This window comes from Lepidochelys kempii, chromosome 1 (genome assembly GCF_965140285.1).
Source record: "Lepidochelys kempii isolate rLepKem1 chromosome 1, rLepKem1.hap1, whole genome shotgun sequence".
Lineage (NCBI taxonomy): Eukaryota > Metazoa > Chordata > Testudines > Cheloniidae > Lepidochelys > Lepidochelys kempii.
In genome coordinates this window covers 198,337,648-198,354,849 of record NC_136380.1, presented here as the reverse complement: position 1 = coordinate 198,354,849, position 17,202 = coordinate 198,337,648, and the positions used below count along the sequence as shown (strand labels likewise).

The window sequence follows — 17,202 nt, the reverse complement described above, 5'->3', positions numbered from 1 at the left end:
ACAAAATCACGCATTTGCAGGCTGAAAGTCTTCACATGAAGTTTGCTACATTCTCCAGAATATCAAGTTGTTTATAAAAAGAAATAAGGCTACATCTCCTTGTTGCAAAGAACTTTAATGAAGACGGATGTAAGTAATTTTGTTGTATCTACAGCCAAACAGTCTCAAACCAATGTATCTAGGTCTGAACTTCCATTGTTGGTTATGAACAATTTGAAGCTCATCTGTGATAGTAATCCGCTATGTTCACAGAAACAAGCACTAACGTGGAATTCCTGTTTGGTGACTAGGTCTCTTGTCGCTCTCTAAGATCTCTAATTTTCTACCTTTCCAAGTTCCTATCCTTTCCAGCCCTGTATCCTGCACCTTACCATCTGATCAGTGTTCTTTTTAAGCTCCAACTCAAACTGCACAGCCTTCATCTATGCCTGGGGAAGAGGGCAAGCTTAACAGGAAATCCCACCACTGTGCTACCTCCTTGCCAGTGTTAAGTCCACACTGTATCCACTTCCACCCATGCATGATGCTTCCTCAACACTAATAGCAGCGTGACAGGAGAATCATTGTTCTAATGCTGCCCTGCAGACAGGTTAATATACCTGTATGGACCCATACAGTCACAAGGACTAATTGGACATAAAATAATCTTTTCCCACAGTTCCTCAAGAGATGGGAGACAGATTGAGGGGACAATTTTTTTAAAAAATACTCAATATATGCATGCAATATTGACACAGGTTTTCCCATATTACTATACTTCTGCTCAAGTTTCTCGCTCATTCAAATGAATATATTGGGGGAGAAGGAGGGGAGGGAGACAGTGAAATATTGGAAAGATGCCTACCACAAACGAGCACAAGCCGGGAATATCATTCCCATCAACTCAGCACGCAAGGTTATTAATTTGCAATGAACAGGATTTCTATTTCAAATGTAGGGGTCAATTTGACTTCTGTAGTAAAAACCAAGTTTTCCATCCTTGCCTTTCTCAAGGTTTGTCTATACTACTGTGTAAGTCGACCTAAATTATGCTACTCCACTTAAATGTCTACACTGTGCTGCGCTCACCCATCAACTTCCCTTACTCTTCTCAAAGTGGTACATTACCAGAGTTGACTGGAGAGTGCTCTGCAATCGATTTAGCAGGGAAGACCTGCTAAATCAACACCTGCTGCATTGACTGCCACAGTGCCAATCTACTGGTAAGTGTAGACTGGACTCACTGTAGTTTCTATAATCCTGCATGGTTACAAGGAAAGTGTCCTCCACTAACCCATTATTTTTATAGTTATTCCTATGTAATAGAAAGGCATCTCGCTCAGTGAAGAAAGCGACAAACAACTAAAGGTCCTTTTTAACTCAGCTTAAGAAGCCTCTAACGAAACCAACTGATGATTTCTTTACTACACCCACCAAGTAATTTATAGCATTGTTTTTTCATCACCTCTTTGGGGATGAGCATCAGTATGATTGAGACCAATTTCATTTTTCATGAACACACATCAGTAGGAATGAAGTGCAGACGTAACCTAAGCAATGGTATTAAAGGGACAGCTTGAAATATTGTCAATTAGTGAAAAAATACTTTCAGGAAATACATTTCAACAGACTTGCCAACTTATATTGTGTTTTGATTAAATGGCATGGAGGAAGACAATTAACACTGTATTCTCACTTATAAGAGGATAGCAGACTTGCCCCTCATTTGAAACTGAAGGCAATTTGAAACTCTGCTTAGAGTGAGGTGGGAGTTCTGGAAAATGCTCATAATACCATCCAGTTTGGAAGGGCGACTCCACTTGCCAAATAAACGTATACAAAGGGCACTTGCTGAAATTACTTATACAACTTTATATACGCAAACATATTTTCAGCAGTATACCAAAGAGGTGGGTGCAAATATAGCCCTTTCAGAGGGATGCAGGGTTAAGCAAAGACACAAAATCAACAGAAGTATGTAATAGAATGTCTGCTAGATTAAGGGTGAATGTGTACAGTCAACCTTCTCCTCCTCCAAAGTCTTAAACATTCCCCCAGTAGGAAGGGTTGGGGTTCTCAATAGGGTTTTGAGGCAGAGACCTTGACTGATAAACAAACTTTTCCTATCTTCCTTTTCTTGTAATCTTAGTTGTTATAGGTAATGGTAGACAAAGAGTTTTGTAAGAGTTTTGTTTTTTAAATTGGTGTCCCTTTGAACACTAGACCACAGGATTTAAGGGAATTTAATCGCTATTTTTGGGATGTTTTCCCCACCATTATAATGCACTTTTCTCACATCCCCAAAAAAGAATGTAGGTTTCTAGACTAATTCTGTTCCTCCAGAATGGACAGAAAGGAACATTTTTTTGTTAGGGCATGAAACTAGAAGGACTAACATTTTAATTAACAGTGTATATTCCCTTATTTAACTGAATCTTGCTTTAAAGCATAGGGTGTTTACTGAAACATGAGCATAACGAACAGCTACAGTAAGAACTACTAATTTCTCAGATCTAAACCAATTAATTGCTCATAGATTGAAAGATGCACCTAAGGTTAGAGAAATTTAACTGAAGAAAAAAATTGACATGTAGTAGCTTTGAATTAATAGTTTTAAAGGAGTTACTATGTATTCCACCACATTTACAGAAATAGAACCAAGAGTTCTATCATGTGCTCCAAAGTTCACGCTCTTAAATATTAACTTAACAACTTCATTTCAAGTACGTACACAGAAAAGTACCCACCTTCTAAACATTCCTTCTTATTATCTAGTTTCTCATACGCCTTTGCACGTCTGAAGAGAGCTTTCACATATTTAGGATTAAGCTCAACTGCCTTTGTGCAATCTTGTGCCACTTCTTTCCATTTTTGCTGCAGGTATAAGAACAGCCTAGTTAAAAAGGTACTGCTCATTCAAAGGGCATTATAATAATAGCTAATTTCTCTCAATTTCAGAGCCCCAGCCAAGTAATTATAGCTGTAAGTCTTATGATGCTGGTGCCTCCTCCTGGTTTCCAGCTACTTCTGCATGTTTTTCTATTAGTCACCTAGGACCACAAGCTGTGGGAGCCACTCACAGAAGAGGACAAAGGATACGGGAAAGGAATTTCCAGGGAAGAAGGGAACCAAGCAGTTAGGCAGCATATGTGGGAGAAGACAATGAAATGGCAGGAAAGCATGTGCAAAGGAGCAGAAGACTAGAACACAGGGACACAACAGATGGAAAGGAAAGATGAAATCAGGAGCAAAAGCATACCATGAGATTAACTTCTTGAAGGAGTTACTTCACAGGGATGTTATGCAATAGCACACAGGAGTAGAGGTGGTCCTCAAGAATCTCTACTAAGGTGTGGTCTACATTACAAAAAATAAGAACCCCCAAATGAGGTCTCATTCTTTATCACCTGTAAAATCAATATTAAACCAACATTGGTGCTTTAAAATAATCAGAAAAGAGGAAACTCATCCGTAACCTGTCACTGGGATAGAACTGTTTATAAAAATGTTTCTCATATAAAACTGTTTTATAATTACAGAGTCAAACAAGTGGTGTTAAGAAAAAAAAAAAAAAAACATATTTATTCCTTCTCTAACTTTCACACCAAATTCACTCAGTTTTCAAGGCGAGACTTTTGTAACTGCCAGAGCCCAAGTCTCTACCTGGTACTTTAAAATACAAAGCTGACATCCACATACAGAAGGCCAGTTCTTAAGCAGCAGGACTCGTGTTTGTCTTCCTCTCCCAAGGCCTATAAGACAGGCTAGGGGAAGTCAACAGAAATAACTTTTAATTATATCTTGAATATTTGGGGTTGGGAAGGAATTTCCCTGCAGATCAGATTGGCTAAGACCCTGGATTTGTTGTTTTTTGGTAGGTTTTGTGTGCGTTTTCCTGTGCAGCATGGGTCACTTGCTGGTTTAAACTAAAGTAAATGGTGGATTCTCTTTAACTTGAAGTCTTTAAATCATGATTTCAGAACTTCAGTATCTCAGTCAGAGGTTATGGGTCTATTACAGGAGGGGGTGGGTGACCTGTCCAAGTTCTGTGGCCTGCAATATGCAGGAGGTCAGATTAGATGATCACAGTGGTCCCTTCTGGCCTTAACGTCTATGAGTCGGGGGCTAGTGAATATTGAGGGTACAGGTGATAAGATTCTGCTTTCTACATGCAAGAAGGAAGGCAGCACTATTCTGGCACGTGCTGGAGTTGGGGAGGCCAACGGAAGAAGACATAGCACTTTTCGGAGTACAAACGCACTTTAAAGTTCAAGCTTCATACCAGTTGTTCATATGCAGCAGCTCTGTTCTGGTAGAAAGTAGAAAGGTCCATGTTTTTCTCAGGGGGGCATAAACTGATGGCCTCTGTGTAGCACTGAATGGCTTGCTCATATTTTCCTGCTTTAAAATACTTGTTGCCTTTGTTCTTTGCTGCTTGGGCTCTATCAAGAGGGCTCTGAAAAAGAAAAAACAAAGTGACTGGTCAGCCACACTTAGCCCTCAGAGTACAAATAAGAAGAGCTACAGAGTGAGTAATAAATAAATGTGGGGGGCTGAGTCCCAATTATGTCTCTGAACATCCTCCTTTGTGGTTTTCAGGCAGGGCATAATGCAGCCATCTTTTGCAAGAACATAAGATGGCAGAACCACTTCTAAACGGACTTCGAGACACACCATCAACAAACAACATGTTTGTTCTTTATAAAGCTAGGCAGGGTTTTGCGGGGGGGGGGGGGGTGTGTTTAGGCCACGTGACTGATGAGCTACAAAAAAACAAGGAGACTGGTTTGTAAAACCTATTTCTGTAGTTTAAATGATAGCATCAATGTGAAAAAAATAGAACAGCCTCAAAACAGCTGAAGAAGGAAATCTGTTCCTTACTAAAGTGCAGACACTTCATTCACCTGTGCTAAATCAATGGTACGTCAAAAGCATGTTGACAAAGAATGTGCTGTGAAAAGTCCTATTAATCAGGAGAAGCAAAACCTGTTTAGGAAAGCAAAGTTTAATCACTTTCTGCACATTGGACAAGCTATTAACCTCTTGAGAGCTTCAAGTGACCTGTTCATTCAACTTCAAGCTGAAAATGAGAACTGGCCTAACACCCTCTGTTGTTTATGGCAGAAGAAAGAGAGATGGCCTTCCCAAGATGGCCTGCTTCCTTACTATACTCTGGCTCTGCTCTGCCTGTTGCATCACACACACTTTGGAAGAACGCCACATGGCCAATTAGGTGTGTCATCTCTCCAAAATACAGAATAAGGTGCCCCTGCCATTCCATGTTCACAAGGAGCCTCAGGTGGAGGCCAGTATTGGCTTTTCAGTCTCATATCATGTATGCCAGATAGAAACCAGCCCAGAATTTGTTACAGTTAAAAGAACAGCATCAACAACCCATACTGTTGATGTTCCCCTCCTACTACTGTTGTTACAATTAACACTTAGATCTGGTCTACACTTAAATATAGGCTGACACAGTTACAGCATTCAGGAGTGTGAAAAATTGACAACCCTGAGCACCTAGCTAGGCCAACCTAACCCCTGGAGTAGACATAGCTAGTTTGATAGAAGAATGCTTCTGTCAGCCTTACTACTGGAGCATGTGGAGGTGGAGTTCCTACAACAGCAGAAAAACCCCTTCCATTGCTATAGTCTGTGTCAACCCTATAGGGTTACAGCAGCATAGCTATGCCGCGGTAGCAGCCAGAGTATAGACATGGCCTTAGACAACTTTAATAGGCTAAAATGAAAAACTTTTCATTTTAATGCAGGGGCAACAGTCTAAGCTAGTCAGTTCCCCTTGTTGTTTGTGTGCATCTTTCACCACAATATGACAATATTTTCAGTAATGGAAAAAATATTTGTAAAACTGCAAAAAATGGGCATTGAGGCCTCAGGGCAACTGTAGCACCTGATGCTACTCTAAACTTTTTTTAAATTGACTAGATCTCAAACTGATAGGGCACAATGATTAATAAAACCATAACCAAAACCATAGGTTAAGACACAAAGACTATCACAACTTATTTATTTAAAACCTATCCTTTTGGCTAGATATATGAGGTTTGAGATCCTTTGACAAGTCACCTTAATTTACCTTCATACTGCAAGGAAGGGAACTTTGAATTTCCTGATTTTGTTTTTAAAAGGAGGATTTACGTCCAAGCATAACCCTCTTTTGATGTACCTTTGTGACTATTTAATTATAGGCACATGCATTCACGGAAGCATATGTTTCTGCTAGAGTAAAAAAAAACAGTTTTATCTAATCATATCAAAACGATTACATTTGGTTAGTTTGAAAGTTAAACTGAACCTCAGCCTAATCTGTTACTCATATAAGTGTGAACTTCCTTTCAGATGCAACTCCCAATAACTGTTTTTAGGTTTTACCATTGTTCAAACTGACAGGCATAGAAAAATATTACTGTAAGTACACAGAAAACGTAAGTAACAAAAACAGAACAATGTCATTCACTAGTCTCTGTAGAGATCATCATTTATCTCTTAAACCCATTAACAGCATGCAGGACACTTCTGTATTGATTTCTGATTAAGTCTCTCCAATTGCCATGATATATTTGATAGCGTATAAAGAAAAAGAGTGCAGTTCCAAAGAAGATCCCCCCCAGTGAGTTATTCCCAGTAAAACAGGCAACATTGCACAATCACTCTGACAGCCTTCCCACTCTGCACGGCTTATATTTTATTAAAATTACATTCAAAAGATAATACCAATCTATTTTTACACTTGAAAATAAAGAGTAGACCACTGTCTTCAAACTCTTTGGTGATAGTAGACATATAATACATTGGACTAAACAGTCATTTGGCCTGCACTCTGTAAAATGCCAGTGTTAAATGTCTTGATCCCAAATAATAACTTGTCTGATGTTTTACTTTGGCAGGGATTCCTAAATAAGTGTTTGAAAAAGCAGGACCCCAGTTTCTTCATAATTATAGAAGTAACATTTGAGGTAATACAGAATTGTGACAGCACCTGTTACAAAGTTTTTTTTCCCATGGGGTTTATAACTCCCATAAAAATGGACTGGGCCAAACTCTGCCATGAGGATAATTTCTCCTGGACAGAGAGATGGATTTACAATACAAATAGTAGAAGGGTCCAAAATACCCCTTTGTACTACTATTGCAAATTGTGATAGGAATTGTTTTGTAAATTTTAACCATCAAATCTATCGTACACTTTTGGAAAGTGCTTTTGGGAAACTAAAGAGAAAAGAGAAATTTAGAACATTAAAAATTGCACTTTATTCTGCATGCAGTCCTCCCTGACACTCCCCCCCCACCCCAAAAAAAAAAAAAACCCTCAAAAGGTTATAGAGATTTAGTCTATAAAAATGGGTAAACAGAACTAACAGGACAAAAGCCTACTTTAAAAGCACCTTTACATTTGTCTACTGAGTTTACTACTTTATAACAAAGTAAACAGAAGTTAGACTGTTACAAGTTAACATTTGCCAAGAAGTATATTCTTTTGAGTGCATATTTTAATGAGTTATATGCACATACTACCAGAAGGATAGTTTACACATTAATAGTATCTCATCCCAAAATCCTTCATATGCTATGTGAGACTGGGAACTAAAGGGGGATGGGGAGGCTGAAACTGGTTGAACAAGGAGACTAGGATGAGGAGCTGTGGGGAAGAAAGAGACTTGGATTGGCTGTACAAAGAGACTGAGATGGGAAGCCTGAGGAGTGGAGAATGGGACTGGGTAGGCAAGAAGAATAGGACCAGGAATTCAGAAGTAAAATCAATAGTGCCAGAAGAAACAATTTTGCTTCTCAGAAATGTGAACTGGCCCACATGGGTGTTAACTCTGAAACTTAAAGAAGGCAATTAAAATGATTGGCAAAATAGTTAATGCTGACATTTAAGTACATCCAGCAAATATACGGTAATAAACAGACATGACAACAAACAAGCACATATGCACTTAAAGCTGGGATAAAATCTGTCAGGAATGTATTCCATATAGGAAGTAAAAACAGGGTCGATTTAAACAAAAAATTGCTCTGAGAACCCGTTTTAAAATTTTAACAACTCAAACTGTATGACAAATTTACTTGAAAATTAATTCTTTACTCATAAACTAAGTGCAGTAAGTTGGAGGATACATTGTTATTTACATATGGCAAAGATTTTTATTCTATGCTTTATGTGAAAATCTTAACACAACCTTAACCATGGAGCAGCTAGGCAGCCTTTACAACAAGACTAAATGAAGTTCATAATCCATGTACTACCAATATATGTTATAGAAAGATCCAGTGTTTGAACCATGCCATAAACTTTTCTACAGTAATTTGTAGGAGAAGGGAGGGAAACACATGTAAAATCCCAAAATTCAAAACTTAAAGTACATTCACAGCTTCTCTAAACATCTTTAAAGGGTGTTCTTTCATTTTGGTAAATAACCACTTTCCTTGCATGAAGAACTAGATATTTCAAAGATCTGATTTTTGCAGAGTGTAATTTAGGGGTTTGTTGTTGTTTAAACAGTTTATCTAGTTCTTTTTATTTTTAGTTTTCATTTGATTTAGTTGTCCATGGATAGATTTAGCAGAGCACATGTAAACTGCCAGAGAACCACCAGTGATCTGTGCTATTACACTCCCACTAATGAATAACTTTGTGGAACACAATAATTTACTTCTCTACATTTAAACACAAACTGGTTTTGGCTGCTGTCCCACCAGAAAGATTAGTTTTACAGTTGTTTCTTACTACTAAGCCTTCCTCTCTCCTTCCCAAACCCAGCTAGCATTATGATCAGCTTTTCTAGAGGTCTCTACAAACCTAAAGCAAAAAATAGTTACACTGTCTGAATATGAAAAGGCAGTACTTAGGTAAAATACTTACTGAGTACTAATACAAAGGAAAGATTCTTGAGCCAATCACTGGCATCACAGCGTAGCACCACCTTCACAACAAAAATTCATGAGGGTTGTTTGAATTATAGGATTATTTTCAACACACTGACAGAGTGCAGACTAGGGATGTAAAAGGTTAATCGGTTAGCATTAGGCTTACAGTTAACCAGACCTTAACTGTTAACCCCGGTGGCCAGCCTGCCGGATCAGCCCCAGCTTCATCGACCAGCCAGCCAGAGGGACCCCAGCCCCGGCTGAGCAAGCAGGAACCCAGCCACGGTGGGCCAGACAGACCGGAGTTACTTTTGGCTCAACAGAAGGACTGAATCTAGAATGAAGCTGTTCTGATGCAACAAAATAATTTAACTATTTCAACATGTTATGGTCCAAATATGCACCAAATTAAAGCAATCTTGAACTTTGTGACCAATTATGTTATGATTAATCCGCACCTCGATTTACCACAGATTCTAAAAGAGGAACAATGACAACTGCAATAGTACACAGAGCTCCTTATGTCTGAGCCTTAACTAGCTTCAGAGTGGAAGCAGTGTTAGTCTGTATCAGCAAAAACAACAAGGAGTCCTTGTGGCACCTTAGAGACTAACAAATTTATTTGGGTATAAACTTTCGTGGGCTAGAACCCACTTCATTGGATGCATGGAGTGAAAATACAGGAGCAGGTATAAATACATGAACGGATTGGGGGTTGCTTTACCAAGCATGAGGTCAGTCTAACGAGTTAAATCAATTAACAGCAGGATACCAAGGGAGGAAAAATAATTTCTGAAGTTGTAAGAGAGTGGCCCATTACAGACAGTTGACAAGAAGGTGTGAGTAACAGTAGGGAGAAATTAGTATTGGGGAAATTAAGTTTAGGTTTTGTAATGACCCAACCACTCCCAGTCTCTGTTCAGGCCTAATCTGATGGTATCTTCAAAGTAACCTGTCTGAGGAGAAATGGGAACTGCTAAGCAGCAGGGCAGACTAAGCCTGGTCTATGCTAGGAAATTAAGTTGGTATAACTAAGTCGCTCAGGGGTGCAAGAAATCCTCCGTTAACCTAGCTACCACCTCTCAGAGAGGTGGATTACTTATGCCGACGGGAGAACCCATCCTGTCTGCATAGGTAGCATCTTCACTGAAGCACTACTATGATGCAGCTGCAGTTTTAAGTGTAGACAAGCCCTAAAAAGGCTTGTCCTGTAGTCAAAGGAATATTAAGCTTAAATAAGGGTATGTTAACACTTAAAACGATGCAGCTGCACTGTTGTAGCACTTTAATGTAGACTCTACCTATTCTGACGAGAAGGATTCTCTTGTCGGCGTAGGTACTCCACCTCCCTGAGAGGTGGTAGCTAGGTTAACTGAAGAATTCTTCCATGGACCTAGCACTGTCTATGCCAGAGGTCACCATAGCTATGTCTCTCAGGGGTGTGGATTTTTCACACCCCTGAGAGCTGTACCTAGGCCAATTTAAGTTCCTAGTATAGATCAACCCTAAAACAGGGCAGACACCAAACCTTTGTAAAGGGGTTTACAAGTAAATGAGATGGCACTTCAGAAAATAACTGGGTTTTCAAGTGAACAAAAAAGGAATATAAAAGAATGCAACATGCAAGAATGTATGAGATCTAGATCAGTGGTTCTCAAGACACATGGTACATGAACTCATCTAGATATTTGCCTAGTTTTACATCAGGCTACTGAAAAAGCACTAGCGAAGACAGTATAAACTAAAATTTCATACACACAATGACTTTATACTACTCTATTCACTGAAATGAGAGCACAGTTTTTTATTCCAATTGATTTATTTTATAATTATATGATAAAAATGAGAAAATAAGTAATTTCTCAGTAAAAGTGTGATGACACTTTTCTATTTTTATGACTGATTTTGTAAGCAAGTAGTTTTTAAGTAAGATGAAATTTAGGGTATGCAAGACAAACCAGACTCTTGAAAGGGGTACAGTAGTCTGGAATGGTTGAGAACCACTGATCTAGATTACACCACAATCTTCTGCCACCCATAAGCATACATTGCCCATTTCGACTGTATAAATATACTACAGATTCTAATTTGTACATTTGGGATTAAACCTGGACTGATTTCAAAGACAAATCCATGATACAAGAACAAAGCATTACAGTAATTCCAATAATCATTAATTTTTCAGTGAAATTAAAGGCTTGTACATTTAAAGCTTTTTAAAAGATTATGCTACCTCACATGGGTGATAGTCAACAATTCAATGCTGCAAGAAGCTAGTGAGTACAATACTGTGGTGGCTGCAGGTAAAAGTGAAATTGTTAATTTTATGACAAAAACATGTATAGCTGTCAAGCTAAGTGTAGCAAAATCTTATGCTTCATAAGCTATTTTTCCACCAGGATCTCAGAAGAAATTCCAGAAAAGCAGCAGTACGGCCAGTCTACTGCTGGCACCACACTGTTTGTTGATGGACTATGCTCATACCTGAGTAGGGAAAATATGATTAACTTTACTCTACCTCTTCTGCAAATTTACCAAATGGTTTCAGTTTCAGGATCTTTTCCCATTACTTTGCGACACCCTTCAAGGAACTATGGATCATGTAGTCGATCAAAACATACGTTTAAAAAACGTGTACAGCTCCAGCAGTAAGATTTCTGTAGCAGAAATCTGAAAAAGTTTGACATTCTAAAGAGAATCTAATGCTTGCAAATTAGGAGATGCTCGGTATTTTCATAGAATCATCATAAGGGTTAGAAGGGACCGCAAGGGTCATCTAGTCTAACCCCATAATCCCCACATTTTCCATATATAAAAGATTTAACTCCTACTTCAAGTAAAAGAGTCAACACAACAATAGCTGCAGAGCCATTTTAGGCCCTCCATATTTAGAGGACAAGTGGATTTGAAAACAGTTTTTAGACATCAACACTTGGATTCATGTTATCTGTGTTCATCATCAAGTGGGTTTGCCATTTAAAGTTTTGACATCTAAGACTTTAAATGACTAAATATATTTGTCAATTATATAATCAGATCAGTAAACAAAAGAATCTATGACAAACACTGCACCAAATGCATTTGTCAATTAGACTGACATTTCTGCTAAAGTGGTCAGCAGTGAAATAGTTGTCATTTAACTAAAATCTAAGAATGGGTTTGACAACCCACTGAGATAATGGGGCAATTCACAACTCAAAAGTATTTTTCCACTGTCTGCACACTTAGGAGAGCAATAGTGTCTTGGTTTGAACTTCTATATTTTAAATTTTTTTTCATAACAAAGAGAGCTAGAAATAGGGTTTTTTCTAAATGAAGGCTTAAGATCTACACTAGGGGAACTTTTATACTGATATAACTGCATCTACACTGGTGCTTTTACCAGCATAACTATGTTAGAGAAAACCCCACACTATCAACCAACATAGCTATCATGGCAAAGCTTTCTAATGCAGACCTGCCTTCAGCTGCTGCAGAGTCCTTTTGATGATGAAAATATTGTATAATAATCACAATGTAAACAAAAACAGTTATGGCTAATGTAAATAAATCAAAATTTAACACTAAGAAACTTACAAATTAGTCCACATCTTACATTTTGCTATAATTTAGAAGTCAATTTTCAAATGTGAAAATTCAGGAATTTGCTAGAGAAATAAAAAAAAGTGCAATTTAAAAAAAGATCACAACCAACCAACTCACTGATTTACTTGAAAATTCTGAAGTTTGGACATCCTACCTACTCATGCATATAGATTTAATCTCTGCTTTGAATGCAAATCTCAATAACTGACTATGGATCAGATATGCTGGCTTCATATTTAAAGAAAATAAGATTTTGCTCCTGATCCTGCGCTCATTTCTACTCTGTTCTACCCAGCACTTCAGAATAAGATGAGTCCCCAAACCAGAGTCAACAGCTATAATTTCCCTTTGCATCTTAGTCTCAGAAGCAATTTGGATGTACATATTTATGGAGCAATAATATATTTCCAGATCCAATTACTTGTAGATAATGCATACTGCATGATGAGATTCTCCAAATCACACTCATAGTCCTTCTCAAAACTGAGTTATCAGCACTGGGAAGCAGCCAAATTAGTGTTTCATAACAAGCCACTCAAAAGACCAAATAAGTAAAGGAAACATGAATAACTAAACAAGCAAAGGGGTCCTGAAAACTAAAAGCTGACCATTTAAGTTAATAAACTAAACATGAAAGCTAGCTGTACACTGATACTAGGTAACAGTGCCAAGTTAAGGCAGGATGATGCAGACTAGTTATGCCCGTCTCAGAACCACTCAACGCCCCCTTGCCCCAGGCAAGAATATAAAGACCGCCACACCAGACTGGACACAGTGGTCCAACCCTAAAATAAAGGGCCAAGTCTCTTCTCGCACCCGTGTAAACCCACTGCTTTCAGCATGTTACTCCGCATTGACACCAGCGGGAAAAATGCTAAGTCCACACTACAAATTACTTCAGTATAAATTACATCACTCGGGGTTGTGAATAATCCACACCCCTGAGCAATGTGAGTTGTAACAACCTAAGCACCAGTGTGGACAGTGCTGCGTCAGTGAAAGAGCTTCTCCCACCGACAAAGCTACCGCCTCTCGAAGAGGCAGGAGTTACTGTGGCTACAGCTGTGACACTGTAGCACTTGTGGTGGAGATGCTCTAAGAGATGATGGGAGATGGTTTAATAACTCCTGCCTCTGCGATAGCTAAAATGCTGACTATACCAGCACTTAGGTCTTGTAACTTAGGCCTTGTCTACACTATGAGGGGAGATCGATCTAAGTTATGCAACTTCAGGTATGTGAATAATGTAGCTGAAGACGTCATACTTAGATCTACTTACGGCGGGGTCCACACTACACGATGTCAACTGGAAACTCTCTCCCGTCGACTCCTCCTCCACTTCAAGTGGAAAACAGGAGTCGCCGGGAGAGCGATTGGCAATCGGTTTAGTGGGTCTATCGACCGCGGATGTATCGGTGAGTGCAGACAAGGCCTCACATCACTCAGGCGTACGGATTATTCACATCCCTGAACCATGTAAATTATACCGAAGTAACCTCTGGTGAAGACAAGGTCTAAACCGATGGGAGAGCTCCCTACCCTGCGCTCAGTGTCTTTACCAGACGCTACTGCAGAGCAAAGTCGCTTCCTCACCCCAGCCCGGGGGGGGGGGGGGGGGGGGGGCAGGCGTCAGGCTGGTGCCGACAGACAGGCGGACTCGCCCATTCGCCCCCTCAGGCCACGCGCTTTGCTCTGCCAAAAAAACACGACCGTAAAAACCGGTCCCAGGAGCGAGGCCAACTCCCAGGGCGGCTCCTCACCCCGCCCGGGCTGCTCGGCGGAGAGCGGGCCTGGGCGCCGCGGAACCCGCGGGGGGGGGAACCGGGACTGCGACTCCGGCCAGGCCCCGCTGACCCGAGACACGCCCCCGCCCCCTGCAGCCGGGGCCCCGCGCCCCGCCCCCCTCACCATCTCCTCGTGCCCGGGCCCCTCGGGCTGGCTGCTGCCCCCGGGGGCGGCGGGGCCCGGGCTGGCTCTTCCCTCCGGCGTCTTCCTCTCGCTCGGGCCCTTCCCGCGCGCCGGGCGCCGCCGCCGCCCCCACAGGTAGAGGGCGCCGGCCCCGAGCAGCAGCGGCGCCCCCAGCGCCAGCGCCACCTGCCAGCGCGGCAGCCCCGAGCCGCCGCCGCCGCCGCCTCCCCCCGCTGCTGCAGCGGCCTCCACGGGCTTCGAGGCGGCCATGATCCCCGCTCCGCTCGCAGCGCCAGCCGGGGGGGATGGAGGGAGCAGAGCGAAGGGTCACCGGAAACCCGCGGCATGCCGGGAAAGGGTCAGGGGGAAGCACTTCCATGCGCCGCGCGGCCGGGCTCGCCCGCAGACAAGGAGCGGCGGCGCCACCTGCCGGCGGAGAGGGGTAAGCGCAGTGCCCGCCCCCTCCCCTGGGCTCAGACACGGAAGCGGCGGCGCCACCTGCCGGCGGAGAGGGGTAAGTGCAGTGGTTCCCTCTTAGGATCTCAGCGGGGAGAGCAGGGAGCCCGCAGGCTCCTGCTAGCATGAGTGCATCCTACAGGGGAAGTCGGATCCTCCCATCCCAGTTAATGCACCAAGGCAGGGTGAGAACACAAGCTGCTGGGCGTGGATGCTAACACAGTGTGGCTAGCTCCAACCGTCCAAAAATTAGAGTCTGGCCCCCAAACTCAGGAGGTTTTCTTAAAAACAGTGAGTGCTGGGTCCTGTTTATTTGCCTCCTGTCTTTTGAGCCTTTAGGGTTCACGTTTCTCTGCGCAGCCCTGAGCGCTAGAAACTGACTGGATTGTTGTTGTTGTTTTTCAATGAAAGCAGAGGTTCTTCTGAAATCACATGACTCCAGGACCTGGGACTTTCAGGCAAATCCCAAATATCACAAGATGTGTGATAAAATCACAAGAATTGCCAACCTTGTGCAGTGAGACTTCAGTTGTATTGGGATAGATCCTGAAAGGTGCTGAACGATTCCCACTCCTATTGAAGTCAAAGGGGCCATTTTTCACATCCTTAATTTTAACTCATATGGGGTCAATGGGGCTCTTTAATGATAAAAGTTAAGCATATGAGGTAACCCCAAATATCAAAACAAATCATGATTCAGTTATCAAAATTCATAGGATTGTCTTAAATAACAATAAATTGTGCTGGTGGGGGGATATTATTTGCCTTCTAACTTCTGAGCCTTTACGATACACTCTGATCCCATTTTCAAACTATTCTCTACAACCGTAGAGGATGGAAACTCACTTTTTCCTTAAATAAAAGCTGTGTTGCTCCTGTATTTATATAACGTTATATAACTCAGAGGTTCAGCCCTAATTCATGTCACTGGTGTGAGGTCCATCAGGGACCAGACACCATTGAAGGATCAGAGGTCTGAGAGTCTACTCTGCCATGCCCTCTCCCCAACCCCAATTACAACCAGCCCTGCCGCACCTCTCCTTCTTCTTACGGCTGGACCATGGCTGGCATAGGAGACAGTTCTGGCATCTCCACCAGCTTTACACTAGCAGAGAGTTCCCTAGCTCATGAGGGAATTCTCCACTGGCCTTACCAGGCATTTTATGGCAACTTTGCACTGCTTACCTAGCACAAAGATGTTTTAGCAAACTGGAGAAGCTGGCCCTCCAATCTGTGCTCAGAGAAATCACATACAAAAATTGTTCCGAGCTTTTCAGCATCCCCTTCCCCAACTAGTTCCTATCTCCAAACAACAGAAAGAGAAGGAAAATTAATCACTGCAGCTATTTTTTTTGCCTGGCACCTTCTGTGACATACTGTACCCCCTGTACCCACCTATTCAACACTGTTATATGATTATGATATGTTTTGTACAGAGTATGCCTTGTGAGGTATCATTTGGAAAGTTATAATCTGTTGCACATTACTATCCTGTTGAAATGCATATATCCTCATTATATATGAAGTTATGAGATTTTGCTATATGTTGGTTACTGAAATAGGTTGAGAATCTGGGAAATGCCCACAGATTAGCTCCTCAGAGATAACAGAAGAGTGACCAACATGCAGCCAGGTGTTAAGCGACCATCACCAGCTATTCTCAAGTAGCAGAGTTGTAAACAAAGACAGTTGCTTGAGTATGTACACTATCGGGGCAGCCTAATCCCATGACACAGCATAGATTTTTCTAGCACCGGGAGAAAAGTATAAATGAGGGACAGTGATATCGCTTTCTCCTCCCCATCTCTATACCTGGAAGCAAGATTGTTTGGAAGATAAAGAGACGTCTCCTTGAACTGGGGGAAAGGGATGGACCTAACTAGAAAGCTGTCTAGTTAATATGAACTGTGAACTGAAAACTGCCTGCAACATCCAGTAAGGTGAGAAAAACTGTTTGATTGAAATCTTGCTTAGCCTGATAAAGTTTAGGATTTAGAATGCATGTTTATTTTTTATGTCTTATGTAACCAAGTCTGACCTTTATGCCTACCACTTCTAATCACTTAAACTCTATCTTTCTTTAGTTAATAAACTTATTTTGATGTTTAGTCTAAACTAGTGAGTTTGTTTTAAGTGCTTGAGGGATCTGCCCAGATTACAGAGGCTGGGGCATGCCCAGTACCCTTTGAAGAAGTGGCAAGCTAATAAATGGGCTTACATTGATCTGGGGTGTAAGGCTGGGGTTGTGGGAATTTGCTGGTGTCTCCCTATATACAGTTCATGAGTGGCTTGGGAGAGCCTTTATGCAACTTTGCTGGGTATGCCTGTGCACACCGATGACTGAGTGAACAGAGCCTGGAGGGGTTTGCAGTTCACTGCCAT

At 41.4% G+C, this 17,202-nt stretch overlaps 2 protein-coding genes across 5 annotated transcripts in view; one reads left to right on the top strand and one right to left on the bottom strand.

The window, feature by feature from the left end:
* TOMM70 (translocase of outer mitochondrial membrane 70) overlaps window positions 1–14,702 on the bottom strand; it is a 30,829-nt gene extending 16,127 nt beyond the window's left edge. The window contains exons 1-3 of the mRNA XM_073307618.2: window positions 14,365–14,702; window positions 4,262–4,435; window positions 2,727–2,853 (exon numbers count right to left, since the gene is read on the bottom strand). Coding sequence (XP_073163719.2) covers window positions 2,727–2,853; window positions 4,262–4,435; window positions 14,365–14,634 — 571 coding nt within the window. The 5' untranslated portion in view covers window positions 14,635–14,702. The remainder of the gene's footprint in view (window positions 1–2,726; window positions 2,854–4,261; window positions 4,436–14,364) is intronic.
* Window positions 14,371–17,202, top strand: part of LNP1 (leukemia NUP98 fusion partner 1) — a 42,711-nt gene continuing 39,879 nt past the window's right edge. For 2 of the 4 annotated variants that reach the window (XM_073307722.2, XM_073307750.2), the window contains exons 1-2: window positions 14,371–14,878; window positions 16,640–16,760. The gene's annotated coding sequence lies outside the window, so the exon portion shown is untranslated. The remainder of the gene's footprint in view (window positions 14,879–16,639; window positions 16,761–17,202) is intronic. The other 2 variants (XM_073307740.2, XM_073307731.2) reach the window with 2 other exon arrangements.